Raw genomic sequence first — 17,572 nt, 5'->3', positions numbered from 1 at the left:
ACAAATGCTGGAAAGGGGGTGGAGAAATGGGAACCCTCTTGCACTGTTGGTGGGGATGTAAATTGATACAGCCACTATGGAGAACAGTAATGGAGGTTCCTTAAAAAACTAAAAATAGAATTACCATATGATCCAGCAATCTTACTACTGGGCATATACCCAGAGAAAACCATAATTCAAAAAGACCCATGCACCCCAATGTTCACTGCAGCACTATTTACAATAGCCAGGTCATGGAAGCAACCTAAATGCCCATCGACAGATGAATGGATAAAGAAGATGTGGCACATATATACAATGGAATATTACTCAGCCATAAAAAGGAATGACATTGGGTAACTTGTAGAGACATGGACGGACCTAGAGACTGTCATACAGAGTGAAGTAAGTCAGAAAGAGAAAAACAAATATCGTATATTAACGCATATACGTGGAATCTAGAAAAATGGTACAGATGAACCCGTTTGCAAGGCAGAAATAGAGACACAGATGTGGACAACAGACGTATGGACACCAACGGGGGAAAACCGTGGTGGGGTGGGGATGGTGGTGTGCTGTATTGGGTGATTGGGATTGACATGTATACACTGATGTGTATAAAATTGATGACTAATAAGAACCTGCTGTTTAAAAAAATAAATACAATAAAATTTTAAAAATATTGTGGTAAAAAGCATAACATAAAATTTACCATCTTAACCAGTAAATTTTAAGTGTACAGTTCAACAGTGTTAAGTATATTCACATTGTTGTGCAATGGATCTCCAAAAGTTTTTCACCTTGTAAAACTGAAATTCCATACCCATTATACAACAACTCTCCACACACACACCCCAGTCTATTATTTTAGTTTTGTGCCACTGCTTCTAATGCTCTTTACCTTCACCTATGTGCACACAGAACTTTGCCTATATTTTCTTCTAGTTCTCTTGTAGGTTTTTTTTTCTTAAAAATTGTGGGGACTTCCCTGTTGGCACAGTGGTTAAAAATACGCCGGCCAATGCAAGGGACATGGGTTTGATCCCTGGTCTGGGAATATTCCCACATGCCGTGGAGGAACTAAGCCGGTGCGCCACAACTCCTGAGCTTGTGCTCTAGAGCCCGTGAGCCACAACTACTGAGCCCACATGCCACAACTACTGAAGCCCCCGCACCTAGAGCCCGTGCTCCACAACAAGAGAAGCCACCGCAATGAGAAGCCCACACAACGCAAGGAAGAGTAGCCCCCGCTTGCCGCAACTAGAGAAATCCCACATGCAGCCATGAAGACCCAATGCAGGAAAAAATAAATAAATAAATTTACATTAAAAAAATTGTGGTAAAAAACATATAACATGAAACTTACCGTCCTAACCATTTTTAAGTGTACAGTTGAGTAGCATTAAGTATATTTACATTGCTGTGAAATAGATCTCCAGAACTTTTTCATCTTGTAAAACTCAAATTATATACCCATTAAATAACAACTCCCTTTTTCCCCCTCCCCTAGCCCCTGGTAACCACCATGCTAGTTTCCATTTCTATGAATTCAAGTACTTTAAATTCCTTATGTAAGTGGAATCATACAGTATTTGTCTTTTTGTGACTGGCTTATTTCACTTACATAACGCCCTCAAGTTTCATTCATGTTGTAACATGTGATAGGATTTCCTTCCTTTTTAAGGCTGAATAATATTCTGTTGTATGTATATACCACATTTTATTTATCCATTCATACACTGATGGACATCTGTATTGCTTCTGCTTCTTAGCTACTTTTTATTTATTTATTTAGTTAGTTTTTATAGAATATAGGAAGGTGTTTAAGCCCTTCCTATATTCTTTTTTTTTAATAAATTTATTATTTATTTATTTATTTTTGGCTCCATTGGGTCTTCATTGCTGCATGCAGGCTTTCTTTAGTTGCAGCAAGCAGGGGCTACTCTTCATTGCGGTGCGCAGCCTTCTCATTGTGGTGGCTTCTCTTGTTGTGGAGCATGGGCTCTAGGCGCACGGGCTTCAGTAGTTGCGGTATGCGGGCTCAGTAGTTGTGGCGCGCAGGCTCTAGAGCACAGGCACAGTAGTTGTGGCGCACGGGCTTAGTTGCTCCACGGCATGTGGGATCTTCCTGGACCAGGGCATGAACCCATGTGCCCTGCATTGGCAGGCAGATTCTTAACCACTGTGCCACAAGGGAAGCTGTTAGCTACTTTAAAAAAAATCTTTATTTACTTATTTGGCTGCATCAGGTCTTAGTTGTGGCATGCGGGATCTTTCGTTGCAGCACGTGGGCTCTTTGTTGTGGTGTGCGGGCTTGTCTCTGGTTGAGGCGTGTGGGCTCCAGAGTGCGGGGAGACTCAGCAGCTGCTGCGCACGGGCTCTCTAGCTGTGGCACGCAGGCCCCAGAGTGTGCAGGCTTAGTTGCCCCACAGCATGTGGGATCTTAGTTCCCCAACCAGTGATCGAACCCACGTCTCCTGCATTGGAAGGCAGATTCTTAACCAGTGAACCACCAGGGAAATCCCTCTTAGCTATTATGAATAGTGCTGTTATGAACATGGGTATGCAAATATCTCTTTGAGACCCTGTTTTCGATTCTTTCGGATATATACCCAGAAGTGTGATTGCTGGATCATATGGTAGTTCTATTTTTAATTTTCTGAGGAACCTCCATACTGTTTTCCATAGCAGTTACACCATTTTAGAATCCTTTCAACAGTGCACAAAGGTTCTAATTTAATTTCTCCACATCCTCCTCATATCCTTTCCAACATTTGTTACTTTTCGTTATTTTTTGTTTTTGATAGTAGCCATCCTGACAGGTGTATGGTGATATCTCATTTTGGTTTTGATTTGCATTTCTCTGCTCTGAGTATATCTTTTTGTAAAACTCTGACTCTTAGACCACGATAATGTTTCACATACACCTCATATACCCAAAATATAAACAAACAATTAAAACTAACCAAGCAAGATGTAGTGGGAACCCACAATGGAATACAAACAGTAACTCTGGGAAACAATATCTTGCCTGGATATTCTAAGCCTAAAGACAAAAGAATTATACATATATGCTGTAATCTAGTTCCTAAAAGTGTTTCTCACAGGGGTATGGGCTAGCAATTCCAAAATTATTTTACGTGTATACTAGAACTGAACAAGTAAGTAAATAGAATGCAGATAATGAGAGCTGGTTTTTCACTGCTGGAGAAAGAAGTTATAAATAAGGAGAGCGGGAGGATTAGAATAAGCCTTGTAGTGTTGGACTGGAATCAGATGTATCAGTCTAAAATCATGGTTTTTAATATATACACAGTTAGGTAGACATAAAAATATAGATATATGTGTGGGTTACTATACATACAGATATTTCCTAGCTCTACTCACTGAGAGGGCCTAGAAGTAATGACTTCTCAGTAACAATGAGCACACCTAGCACCCAGATCTGGTTTCTAAACACCATTTTCCAAATAAAAAAAGAAAACCCAGGGCTCCTTGGACATATGGTTGATTCCAGAATTGGGGCAGGGAAAATAGAAGACGGGTGTGGAGCATCTGGTAGAAATGCTTAAAAACTTGATAGCGTGTTAAAGAATACAACAGCCACCCTGAAGGAGCTCCTAGTGGACAAAGCAGAAACAACAAATAAAACAAGCAATAAAACATAATGCTAGTATTGGATGTTAATGCATAGAATAAAATAAATACCCATGAGTCTATATGGCTATAAATACATAATGAAATAAATAAATGGTGGGAGGGGAGAGACAGCTCTTCCTCATAGTAGAATTCCAATTAATAAATTTCTGAGGCCAGAACCTATGCTCTTTCTATTATACCAGGTTGTCTCAAAGCTAACTAGTTAGTCCTAAATAGACAGCAAGTTTGTTAAGTTCCCTACCTTGACACCAAGTGCTACCAGAAACTTTAGACTATCAGGGGAAAACAATCATAAGGAGAAAAAGGCTCTGTTAGAATATACATTTAAAATTAGTCTATGACTCTTACTTTATAGATCCAGGCAGGGTACCTCCATGGGCTTGCAGCAACAAGACCTGTAGCTGTTGTACCTGGAACAGGCAAAGAAAAATAGTCAGCTAGTTACCAATCAAAAGTTACTTATCGGGCTTCCCTGGTGGCGCAGTGGTTGGGAGTCCGCCTGACGATGCAGGGGACACGGGTTCATGCCCCGGTTGGGAGGATCCCAAATGCCGCGGAGCGGCTGGGCCCGTGGGCCATGGCCGCTGAGCCTGCGCGTCCAGAGCCTGTGCTCCACAACGGGAGAGGCCACAGCAGTGAGAGGCCCGCGTACCGCAAAAAAAAAAAAAAAAAAAAAAAGTTACTTATCCCTTATCAGCAAAATTACCATGATTAGTAGTCGGGTAATCTTACTTGATACCTATGAAATCTAAAGGTATTACAGAAAGCAACATGGTTGATGATTCAATGATAAAAGGACAATCAGCATTACATGAATAACTAGTACTTAGAAGATGAGTTGTCTCTTTTACCTAAGCATCTTCATGAGTTTTTATTGAGAATCTATTTTTTTAAAATTTATTTTTATTATTATTATTTTTTAAAATATTTACTTATTTTGGCTGCACCAGGTCTTAGCTGCGGTACATGGGATCTTCGCTGTGGCATGTTTAGTTGCAGCACACCGACTTCTTAGTTGTGGCAGGCACGTGGGATCTAGTTCCCTGACCAGGGATTGAACCCGGGCCCCCTGCATTGGGAGCACAGAGTCTTACCCACTGGACCACCAGGGAAGTTCCAGAGAACCTACTTTTTTAAAAAAATCAAACTTAGGGACTTCCCTGGGGGCGCAGTGGTTAAGAATCTGCCTGCAAGTGTAGGGGCCACGGGTTCGAGCCCTGGTCCGAGAGGACCCCACATGCTACGGAGCAGCTAAGCCCATGTGCCACAACTACTGAGCCTGTGCTCGAGAGCCTGCAAGCCACAACTACTGAGCCTGTGTGCCACAACTACGGAAACCCGTGTGCCTAGAGCCCATGTTCTGCAACAAGAGAAGCCACCGTGATGAGAAGCCTGCATGCCACAATGAAGAGTAGCCCCTGCTCACCACAACTAGAGAAAGCCTGCTCGCAGCAACAAAGACCCAACACAGCCAAAAATAAATAAATAAATAAATAATTAAAAAAATCAAACTTAGCACTGGGCTATGCAATGTGGGGGGTGGATACAAGAATAAACTCTTGTGGTTTATTATCCAGTTTACAATCTAGTTGATGAAGACAAGACTAAGGCCTGAAAATTTAAGAAATAACACAAGACAGAAGATACTAGTCATCAAGTATAGTTAAGTACTTTAAGGTTCTGAGAAGAAGCAAATTAATGAAATCCCAAAATAGTCCAAAGGAGGCTTCGTGGAGACGGATCTTAAACCAGAGTGAATGTGCAATCAACCTCTCCATTCCCTCTTATGATAAAAGAGGAGCTGCTCTGCTTGAGCTTTGGATCCCAAGTCTTCTTGCCTTCTGATAAATCCTATTCTGGGGACTTCCCTGGTGGTCCAGTGGTTAAGACTCCATGCTCCCATTGCAAGGGGCCCAGGTTCAATTCCTGGTCAGGGAACTAGATCCCACATGCCACAACTAAAAGCCTGAATGCCACAACTAAAATATTCCACGTGTCGCAACTAAGACCCGGTGCAGCCAAATAAATAAATAAGTAAATAAATTTAAAAAAATCTTATTCTATTTGTTATCCATTCTCTCTTCTATATCTTTGACTTCTCCCTTTTTACAGAATCCTTCCTACTAAGATTAAAACATGTTCAAGTCTCTCCCATCTTAAAACAAAACAAAACAAAAGCACCTTTCCCAATCCCACTTCCTATCTCTTTTGCCCAATTTCTCTCCTTCACAAAGTTTGACAGAATAGTCTACACCTACTGCCTCCATTTCCTTTTGCTCTTCTCTCACTTGCTCTTTAACCTATTCTAACCTGATTCGTGCCCACAACATTCCGCTGAAATAACTCTTGATAATGTCACCAATGATCGGCATGTCACTACATCCCATGGGCATTTTTCAGTCTTCATTTTATTTGACTGTTTGGTAGCATTTGGGTTACCAGATGCCACTCTTTCTTGCTTTTCCTTCTATTCTTCAAGTTGATCTTCTAAGTCTCTTAGTTCATCTTTGATCCAACTGTCCTTTAAATGATAAAGTTCCTCAAAGCTCACTCACTTTCTATTCTCTCCTTAAAGTCTCATCTCTGACTATGGTTTCAATTACCATCTATAAACTGGTGACTCCCAAATTTATCTCAAACACAGATCTTTCTGAATTTAGAACCCTTTTTTTAATGCAATATCACTAGTATTTTACATTTATTGTCACATCATTATTTCTAAAGCATGACAACACATGTGATTTCACTTGGTGCACATAGATTTCTAAAGCATTTACAGGGAACAAGGCTGTTTGATAGGGAGAAACTGGTATTTTATCTCCATTTTATGAAAAGGAGCCTTCAGGCAGAAAGCTTAGGGGGGATTTGCTGGCCATCAGTGAAGGAACTGCTGGTAGGGGGGCGTTGTTCCCTCCAATCCAGCTATCTCTCCCTTGCAACCTGCAAGTAAGGCTTATCAGAGTTACTATACCACTGCAGGGAGAAGAGCTTTCTCTGTTCTTTGATAAGCCACTACTGCTCCATCTTGGAGAGACAGTGGGAAAAGTCAAGGGCAGGATATCAGGAGACCTGGTTCCTCCATCAGCCTGCCCTGAACCACCTATATTCACTTCTTAGACCCCAGTGTCTTAAAATGGGAATAAAGATATCTGCTGTGTTCACTGGCTTATTATGATGATAAAATTAAATAATGAATATAAAAGGGTTTTTTTTTGAACCATAATCATGTATGAATGTCAAGGTGAGACAGGAAATCTGAAAGGAAGGGAGCTTCTTTGAGGCCTGAGTCTAGTCCCTGGAGCCAGACACTACGCAAGATGGTTTAGACATAATATCCTGTTTAATCCTCAAATCAGCCCAGGGAGCTGAGTATTACTATTATTAGATCCCCTTAGTTTTTCTGAATTTAGAACCTTTATATTCAAATATCTACTTAATATTTCTGCCTAGTTTTCTGCTATCCCAAACCTGGTCCTTCTTCAGTATACTCTAGGTCAGTGAATATGCAGTTTCACATGCCAGAAAGCTGGATGTCATACCCTCACTCCCTTATCTAATCCACTGGTCACTTCTTTCTATCACTTTCTAAGCCATTTCTCCCTCTGGACTACTGCAGTAACTTCTTAAGTGGTCTCTATGAGTCTACTTTTGCTCCACTATAATCCACTTCCACACAGCAGCCATACCATTTTTTAAAAGTGGAAATGATCAATGTTGCCACCTTGCTTAAAATCATTTTTAACGTAGTACATGAGGCGTTGATCAGGCCTCTGCTTCTTCTCTAGTCTCAGACTGGAACACCCTTTCCTTGCTCTCTCCACTCTAGCCACACTGGCATTCTGAGTTCTTCAAATGCACTGTATTCCTAACTCAAGATCTTTGCAGACATGCTATATGCCTGGCACTGTTCTAAATGCTTTACATGTATTAACTCAGTTAACCCTCACAAAAACCCTATGAAGCAGGTACTATTATTATTTCCATTTTACAGATAGGGAAACTGAGGCACAGAGAACTTGCCCTGGGTAAATAGCTAGTGAGGTATAGAGCCAGGATTTGAACCCAGGCAGCCTGGCTGCAGTGTCAATGCTGTTTCCCATCATACTTTGCTACACATGCTATTTCTTCTTCCTGGAATCCCCTTCTTTCTTTTCTGCATAGATGATTCCTACTCAGTCCCTCAGATCTCAGCTCATATGTAACTACTTCAGGGAAGCCTTCTCAGATTAGATATTTAACAGAAGATCCTGTTCCATACTTTCACAGTGCCCTATAGCACACTATCCCAGTTTATAATGATATGTTGGTATGATTGTGTGTTTAATGTTTGTCTCCCCCACTAGGCAATAAATTCCATGAACGCAGAAACTGTGTCTGCTTTGCTTAACAATGTATCCCAGCACAGTACCTGGCACATAACAGTGTTCAATAAATATTTATTGTTGGAATGGATGAACAAATAAATGACCAGGAAAAAGAGCATTTTTGGCAATAGTAATACACATGAAAGAAAACAGAGGAGCAGGACTGAGTAAGGTATTTTACAATTGAGATGATTCTGTGAACAGGTAAATTATTTATATTTTCTATAGTGAACCCTAAGAGGGAAGGAAATAAAGGAGGATAAGGGGAAGGAAGACAACAGATTGAATGAATGGTAATTATTATCACTGAGGAGGAAGGCCAGAGACGGAGTGAACACTGGACAGTTGGGAAACACTAGATTCCCATTGGGAAGAGTGCTACACAAAGAAAACCTGACCCCCCCCCAAGGGGTCAACCCAACCACCTGCCCTCTCAGCTCCTCTGCCAGAGATACTGAGCTGCTGCACAGTCATACTGATACCACCACAAATTCATGTTCCTAGTCAGCTGCTTCTTCAATTTCCGTGATTTTAAGCCTTCTGTGGTTACCTCAGTCCCTCTACCCTATCATCATCTGCTTGCTTGCTCTTAGAAGGTGACGTTACCTCCTACTTCACTGAGAAGATAAAGATCGTCAGGCTGAAAATTGCTCAATTTCCCTTCTTCTTCCTCTAAATTAGTGTCACTGTATTCTTCCTATCCTAACCTCTTTTCTTCTAGTCTTGGGGGCAAGTATCCCTTCTACTGTCTAAAGCAAAGCCCTCTTTATTTGTGCTCAGGATCTCAACTAAGAGATGACCCCTTATCAACTCATCCCTATTCTCAGTTTTAGTCTCTCCCAACTGGTTCTTTCACATGTTCAAGTCTCTTCCATATTTTAAAAACAAACAGATTTACATCCCTTGACCCTTGACTACCAGCTATTGTCTTCTTTCATCTTGCCTTCTTGAAAGAAGAGCCTAACAACTTCCTCCACTTCCTTATCTAGCATTCACTGTCCATCCCATAGCAATCTGCTCCTATCATTCCCCTGACCCTCTTCTCACTCCTTGTTGATTAAAAAAAATCAATGGACACTTTTCAACCCTTATCTTACTTTACACTTTATAAATTTATACTTTCAGTAGTCCTCCTTGAAACTTTCTTCTCTTGTCTTCCATGAACCACTGATTTTCTTCCTGCCTGTTTGCTCCTTCTTCATCTCTCTTGTCTTCTACTCCTTTCCCCCTTCCTTAAATGCTGCTGTTACCCTTGAGTTCTGCTAGGCTTCTTCTCTCTTCTTGTCCATTTGCTCATTCAGCAAATATTGAGGAAGTGCCTTTAACGTGCCGGGCACTCTTTGATCTCATCCACTCCATAACTTCAGATACCATCTAAATGCTGATGACTCTCAAATCTGTATCTTCAGTTCAGACCTCTCTACATTAAACCCACATACCCAGTCATGTTTGAACAACTCTACTTAGATGTCCTACAAGCCCTTCAAATTCAAAATGCCCAAAACTGAATTTCATCATTTCCATTTCCCTACCTGACCCTGTTTTTCCTCCTATATTCCCCGACTCAATGATTATTACTACCATTTATTCAGTTGTCCAAGCAAGAAACCTGGGAATCAACTTTGATTCTCCCTACCTACCCTTCCATGTCACATGTGTCACCACATATGTAAGCTCTATACATTCTACCTCCTTGTTTTTTGTTTCTAATTTGTCCCCCTTTCTTCATCTCTATCGCTACTGTCTTTAGTTCAGGCCATAGTTCTCACCTGAGTTATTATAATACCCTAATTTATTTTCTTACTTCTAGTCATGCCCACCTCTAATCCACTTTCTATATACTTGCTAGAGTAATCTCATTTCAACATGTTACCCTCTTACTTAAATCTTTCAGTGGCCCCCTACAGCTTTCAGGTTGAATTCCAAATCCTTTAACAAGTTATATAAGGACCTTTGGGATCTGACTTCTGCCTACCTCTCTTGCCTCATCTCTTACTGCTCACTTCTTTATCAGTGAAATCTCCAGTGCCACTCCCTAATCTTAAATATGACCAAAAACCTGTTAATAGGAGTTACTTTAAGATTTCCCCAAACTAACATAATGCTTAACCAACATCTCTAAAATTCTGGTAGAGGAGAAGCTGAGAAATAGGAGCTCTATCATTCCACTCACACACTTGTAATTTTTCCCATCAAATGTCAAGTTCCTTCTACCTGTTGCTTCAGATGATTAAGTTCAGCTCTCTGGGGATCAATATTAACAACAGGTTTGTTCTTGATTTTTCTTGCTCTGTCAGCATAGCGAAGAGTATTTAATGTTTCCTCTAGATTGGAGTCAGCAGGACTCACACAGGCTATCATAAGAGTGTGGCTATTACCTCCTAGAGAATCTGAAAAAGAACAAGGGAAGGAAATGAAATCAAACAAGTAGGATGCAAGCAAAACTGTCCGTTTTGGTTGGTGACTTCAATCTCAGAGCTGTAAGAAAAAAATTCTTAAGTATCTACAAGTTTTCTATTGTGTCAATATAAAAACATTAAGATTTTTGTTGTATAAAATGATATAGTTTAGAATCCTATTGCATGTGTCCTCGTTCTTAAGAGAGACTGTGACTTCAGCAGTTAATCAGGTTAAAACAAAAAAAACCTTACTGGGCCAAGTTAGGAGTCACTATTAGGATTAAAATTTCTTTGGATGCCCCCTCTAGGTAGATCTTAACTCCTTAGGGAATTCTTCTTATCAGCAGTAATAAAGGCAGTAACTAAGTTCATTTTCAGGTACAAAGTACTAAGTACAGTTGACACGCTACATACAGATTTTTTGGCTCTCAAAGCCATATATGAAGACATTTTTCCATTACCTTAGAAGCCTGCTTGCCAACAGGTCTCTCTCCTGTTTATCAACTAGACAGCTCTGTATGTAATAGTCCAAAAATCTGGCTTTCTACCTGTTCTATCTTTCCTTTCTCAGCACTATCATTCTGAGTTACTCTCTTATTTTTAGAGGCACTTTGGGCTTACCTTGAAGCAGTCGAGTCAACTTGGAATCTCTGTAGGGCACAAAGCCACCCTTTTTGTCATCTCCAAGAGCACTGATTACATTTCCCAAGCATAGGAGGCCTCGGTTAATATTAATACCTAATAGCAGGAAACAAAATTTAAATTGCTTGGTAACATCTACCCATGTTACCTGGGTAACATCTAACATATGCCTATCCTGAGAAAGAGATAAGAAATAAAGACCCTATAGAAATATTAAGTCAGCAATCTTAAAGAAACCTCTTAATCTTGTTCACTTTTCTGAGAGTGCCTCTTTTTTTTTTCAAACAGAAAGCTTCATAGAAATGAAAACAACAGTATTTAAAAATCTTTAGTGTTCTTATCAGATATTCTTATGCTCCTTGGGAAACAGGCCATATTTTTCCTAGGTGGTATAGGTAGAAATGGGAATAAACATGATGCTGGCAGAAGTTGGTGATATCCACTCTGATATTTTACTTTCTTTCCATCTCTTCCTCTTTCAAACAGTTGGTCTTCCAGTTAAGCAAAGTTCAAAGGACAAAGGTGAATGCACAATTGAGTCTGTTGGCACTTCTTGCCCTTTCCCATGGAAACAAAGCAGAGAGACAGATAACGATCACCATGACAATAACCACTTGTATAGTTATTTACAAGTGGTTATATACATTATCACACTTTTAATATACATTATCACACTTAATGCTTAAATTAATGCTGTGAAATTACATTAAAAGCTATTTTTATTATTATCATTATTTTAACTATCATTTTCAGTTTATTGATGACAGAACTAGCTCAAAGGTTAAATGACTTGCCTAAGGTCAAGTGGTACCATTAGCGGGTAAGTGGTAGGCCTGAGATTCCACCTCAGGATTGCAGTCAAATCCTATGCTCTGTCTATTATACCACAATGAAATACCTTTCCTCTTATTGCTTCAAATAGAGTAAAGGTTCTTTTCCACTTCTTAAATTCCAAGGTTTACTTTTTAAACATTGTAATAATCTCTGAGGTCCCTTGAAAGCCCCTGACCCTCCCATGGTTATGTTTACTATGGAAAGTCTATGTAGTATAATGGTTAAGTGCATGGGCAATGGTGTCAGATAGACCTAGGTTCTAATCCTGGATCTGTCACTGATTAGCTATGCAATTTTGGGTAAGTTCCTCTATAAAATGAGGCAAATCTACCTACCTCGTTAGGTTGTGGTGGGGAGTTAATAAGATACCTTACACAAAACAAAGTTAAATGATATACAAATGGCATCATTATTGTTAGTGCTGTACTACTTTACTTATTCAGCCGTACTTTGGACTCCCTTATAACCTGAAACAATTTTATCTACAAGATCCTGAACTCCAAAATTCCTCTCTGCATCCTACTACTATCCTTCCATTTCTTTCATGGATCCTGTTCTTCACCCTTATTGTGGCTACAAACATACTGATGCCTTCTTTCTTTTTTCAGCTGCACCATGTAGCATGTGGGATCTGAATTTCCCGACCAGGGATCGAACCCGTGCTCCCTGAAGTGCAAGAGCAGAGTCTTAACCATTGGACTGCCAGGGAAGTCCCTATGACACTTTCTAATACTCCCAGTAGATCATCCTTCCTGGGCCTTAAACTACCTATTCCCTGAAGTCAATCATTTCAGTTATGTTTTCCCAAGCGCTCACTAGACCCATGACCTTCTGCCCCATGACCCATGACCTTCTGCCCCATGACCTTCTGCCATTCCCACCATGTCAATTCCCAGGCCTAGGTTAAACCAACCGTGTGTGTGAGTGTGTGTGTGTGTGTGTGTGTGTGCACACGCGCGTGTGTAAGTTTCTGAAAGTCACATAACAAAATGGACTGGATCCATCCATTATAAAACACACTATCTGACCTTGGCTGAACCCTTGGTCAATAGACAATCTTCTCTTCTTCATTCTTCCTTCACCACAGCAGCTATTCTAAACACTCATCATTTCCAAGACTGGAAATCTACCTTCACTCTATTAGTAGATGATTTCAACAAATACATTATGGTGATCAACTATTCACAAGGGCTCCCTAACCTTCCCTCTCCTCACTTCACAGTCTTTCCTTTGCTGTTACTGATTCCTTTGTCCTTCTCCTTGTTTCAGAGGAGGAAATAACTACCTTTATTTTCCCTTCAGCCTCTGACAGTGTTTCTATTCCCTCCATTTTCCCAGGGACCCTGGATCCCTTGATCTTCCCCCTCCCTCTTAGATATTCAATTTATTTTTCCTTCATGAATTCCTTCTTTTCAGTCTATACACATGCTCAAATCTCCCCAACCTAAAACAAAAACAATTCCCTCAAGCAACTAGCTCTTTCTTTTCCCTTTATTGCAAGTTGGAAGGGGTACCATTTTTCAGGGCCACTTATTCCATCCAGGATGTGAAGGAGATCCTGCTGAGATTGATCAAACCTCACCAATGCCTGTACTAATCCTCATATTAGTTCACTCCTTTCTCTTCTTTCCCCCTTTTAGCCAAACAGAACATTGTGCCATCTTATTGGCCCATATCCCATCTAGGATGTGAAGGAGAGACTGCTGAGGTTTTTCAAACCTGCTGAGCAAAATGTCCATCTATAGCTCCACAGGAACAACAATAAAAGTCCAGATGAGCCCTGAGAAGAAATTATGGCTACTGTGATATAAGTAAGAAGCACAGACTTAAGGATAAAAAGGCTGATTTTTTTTCTTCAAATGAGAGTTGGAGTTTTGGAATAGATAGGAGCAAGGGAAATGAATGTCTCTTTGGAAAGAAATCATCACAAAACAGCATTTGATTTCCTGTTGTTAAGAGAAAATTCTTGACATGGTTGGAGATTATATATTATAAAGACTGGGAAGAACATGACTGCAGAGACTTAGAAGTTCTAATCAAGGATGGCTATGGAGAAAATGCCCAGATAAAATTATAAGACCAGAAGTTCCTCTTCTCTCTAAAAGATTGAGAACAGACCAAGTGAGGAGAGGATCAAGAATACTACTTAACAGCTTCGGGTATTTGTTCACGAGGGCAACAAATAAATAATAAAATAGAGATTTTAACTTTAAAAAGGGACTAGAACTTCACAAGTATCATGGAGGCACGTTACAATTGGTTTCACAACTAGAATAAAAGGGTATATTGGTAACAGGAGAGAAAAACGAGGCAGAAGAGAAACGAAGCAGCTCTATATGCAGCAGCTCTCAACTGGGGACAATTTTGCTTCTTGCAGGACATTTGGCAATATCTGGAGACATTTTGGTTGTCACAACCTGTGAGGTCAAGGGGAGTGCTACTGGCATCTAGTGGGTAGAGGGCAAGGATACCACTAAACACCCTACAATGCCCTGGACAGTCCCTCCCCACCAATATTGTTTGACCCAAAATGTCAATAGTGCCACAGCTGAGAAACCCTGCTCTATATGTGAAGAAAATATGTATGAGCCTAAGGCAGGTAGCACAGCCAAGAAGATTAGGGTGAAAAACAGAAGTAATATGATAGTATAGATATGGTCTGCCTAGCTAGAAGGGGAATGATCTATTACTGCACTAGATCACAAGACTTACAGGAGTAACTACTAAGAGGGAATAGAGTGGAAAGGAACTTGATTGGGAGATAGAATCTTAGTTCAAACTCTGCCTCTCCCACTTATCAATGTGTGTGACCTTGGACAAGCCACTAAAACTTTCCTTTATCCATAAAACAGGTGTAATACATACCTTTACCTCATGAGGCTATGATAAAAATCAAATGTGATCTATAAAGTGCTACCTACATGTAAGTTATTATTAATAGGATAGAGGAACTTAGATTATCTGGATATTTGCTAAGTTACCTGACAGTGAAAGCACAGCACCCATTAAATTCCTTATCTACTCTGATGACAATTTCTTCACCAAAAAGATACTGCAAGTGAAGAAGGAAATGGCAGTATCTTGAAGTTGGCCTTCAAGTTGACACACATGGAAGAACTGATTATGTAAGTAAAATGATGAGAATCTGGTTGTAGGGGACTGAGGTGCACGGTCAGACATCAGTATGCTAGATTGTAAGAAAACGTATCTCTAAAATTCCGGAAAAAAGATAGGTAAGTTTCTGGTACAGAAAGTCTAAAGGGGGAAAAGTATGAAAGGCTTTCAAAAAATAAAATTGTAATTATCTAGGCACATATTATTCCAATAAAAAATTGATACAGCTTCATAGGAACCAATGTAACAAATAAAATTATATACAAAAAGAACACAGAGAGCATTAGAGGAAATTCTGTTCAAACACAGGAGACTGACCACCAGCATTTCTTTCCCCCCTAAGATACCACTAAAAGGAATTTAAAAAGTAATAACCCATAAGATCACAGAGCACAGGAGAGGAAATATCCGTAGACAAGAGGTTTCGATGTGTTTTTAGAGCACAGGTAGAGAAGCAATAACTGACTCAGCAAGATGGAAGAGCCTCAATCTAAAGTGCCTGCAGAGGGACAATAATGACCACGACAGTGATAATAACAGCTAAGTTTATATAGTGTTTACTATGAGCCAGATACTGTTCTAGGAACTTTATGCTTATTACCTTACTTAATCCTCACAGTAGTCCTATAAAGTATGCATCAAGTATGATTATCTGTGTTGACAGATATGAGACCTGAGGCACAAAGAGATAGGTAACTTGCCTAAGGTCACATAGCTAATAAGTGGCAGAGTCAGGATTCAGATGGAGGCAGTCTGGCTCCCAAATCCATGATCTTAACCTCTATGCTCTATGGAAATGAGCAAATTTGCTCCTTAGAGGCACCAGGTACCTTGGAAAGAGGAGAGACTTGAGGCTGAAAAGACGGGGTTGGTAGAAAACACATTTAAAGAAAGCTTGAACTCTCACGTCGCCCCTCCAGAGCCATGTGACTACTGTGTCCCCCATTCTCAATCATTCCCAGTCTACTTAATGCGGTAGTTTTTCCAATACCCACCCGTTAAAGTTGGTATTCTCTTGGGACTGTCTTAGGCTCTTTGCTTACTATATATACTCTTCCTGGGCTATCTCATCCTTGCCTAGAGTTCCAATAAACACCTATATTAATGACTCCCTCAAATTCCCATCTCCAAACCAGACCTCTTTCCTATTGTCCAAAGCTATATTTTGTCTGCCTACTGAATAAACTCCAGTGGGCTGTGCCCATGTGGCATTGCATAACACAGACTTGAACAACACAGAATTCATCTTTCAGTGCAAATCTATTTCACTTCCAGCACTGTTCCTTTTCATTGTCTCATCACCTAAACAGTCGGATATCCAACAAACAACAAACCTGTGACATCCTGGACTCTCCCTCTTTTCTCACCCCACACATTTGAGTCCTTATCATCATTTAGTGAATATGTTCAATATTCTAGGCACTGTGCTAGGCATTAGAGGTAGAAAGATGAATAAGTCACAATCCCTACTCTCGAGGAGTTAAAAATCTAAAGGGAGATAGACACACCAACAAAAACTATTTGCAAATATAATGTTAAAGGAAAAGGTAAGTATAGTAAAAATGGGTTCTCGTAGGAGTGGGAATTGAAAATTTGAGCTGAACTGTGAAGAATGACTAGGACAATGCTGATGGAGGAGGGAAGAGTGGGAAAGAAGAATGTAAGGTTATTCCAGGCAAAGAAGTAACATATGTCAAGGCACATATTTGTGAGAGAGCATCATACATTTAGGAACTACAGGGAGTTCAACAGGAAAATAATGCAAGTTATGAGATAGAGAGTAACAAATAATGAGGCCAGAGGACAGTTAGGGACAGATCATAAAGAGCATGAAAGATATGTCATGCTCAGGTATTTGTGTTTATCCTGTAGGACAGTGGTTTTCAAATTGTGTTCCTCAGAACCTTAGGGATACTTTAGGGAACCACAAAAATACTGCAGAGTTTCTGCAACTGTAATTTGGATTTTGTTTTAAAAATTATTTCTATTGTGGTAAAATATATATAACATAAAATGTATCATTTTAACAGTTTTTAAGTGTATAGTTCAGTGGCATTAAGTACATTCACATTGTTGTGCAACCATCACCGCTATTTAACATTATTTTAACTATTTTAAAAACTGCCTTTAAGGGACTTCCCTGGTGGTCCAGTGGTAAAGAATCCGCCTTCTAATGCAGGGGACATGGGTTCGATCCCTGGTCAGGGAACTAAGATCCCACAGGCCACAGGGCAACTAAGCCCGCACGCCACAACTACTGAGCCCCCGTGCCTCAAACAGAGAGCCTGCCTGCTGCAAACTACAGAGCCCATGTGCTCTGGAGCCCACACGCCACAACTAGAGAGACAAAAACCTGCACGCCACAACTAGAGAGAAGCCTGCATGCCGCAATGAAGATCCCGCATGCCGCAACGAAAGATCCCGCATTCCTCAACTAAGACTCGACGCAGCAAAAACAAAAAAGCCCTATATTGTTTTTTTAAAAAACTGCATTTAAATAGCTCATTCCAATGTGCTATAAAGCAAATCTTTTTTTAAAAAAATAGATCTTTATTGGAGTCTAACTGCTTCACAATACTG

General features: G+C 40.1%; 1 protein-coding gene across 6 annotated transcripts in view; it reads right to left on the bottom strand.

The window, feature by feature from the left end:
- The window catches only part of KIF4A (kinesin family member 4A), a 127,397-nt gene that overhangs the window by 65,142 nt on the left and 44,683 nt on the right, over positions 1 to 17,572 (bottom strand). For all 6 annotated transcript variants that reach the window (XR_003430095.1, XM_027093647.1, XM_027093650.1 and 3 more), the window contains 3 exons: positions 11,024 to 11,140; positions 10,218 to 10,393; positions 3,988 to 4,049 (listed from right to left, as the gene is read on the bottom strand). Coding sequence is in view for 5 of the 6 variants with exons in the window: in XM_027093647.1 (XP_026949448.1) it covers positions 3,988 to 4,049; positions 10,218 to 10,393; positions 11,024 to 11,140 (355 nt within the window). In the remaining variant the exon portion in view is untranslated. The remainder of the gene's footprint in view (positions 1 to 3,987; positions 4,050 to 10,217; positions 10,394 to 11,023; positions 11,141 to 17,572) is intronic.

This window comes from Aethalodelphis obliquidens, unplaced genomic scaffold (assembly GCF_003676395.1).
Source record: "Aethalodelphis obliquidens isolate GAN/ISIS:26980383/991018 unplaced genomic scaffold, ASM367639v1 scaffold85, whole genome shotgun sequence".
In the NCBI taxonomy this organism is placed as follows: Eukaryota; Metazoa; Chordata; class Mammalia; order Artiodactyla; family Delphinidae; genus Aethalodelphis; species Aethalodelphis obliquidens.
Note: the sequence above shows the minus strand (reverse complement) of the source record. Positions and strands in the feature narration are given on the sequence as shown.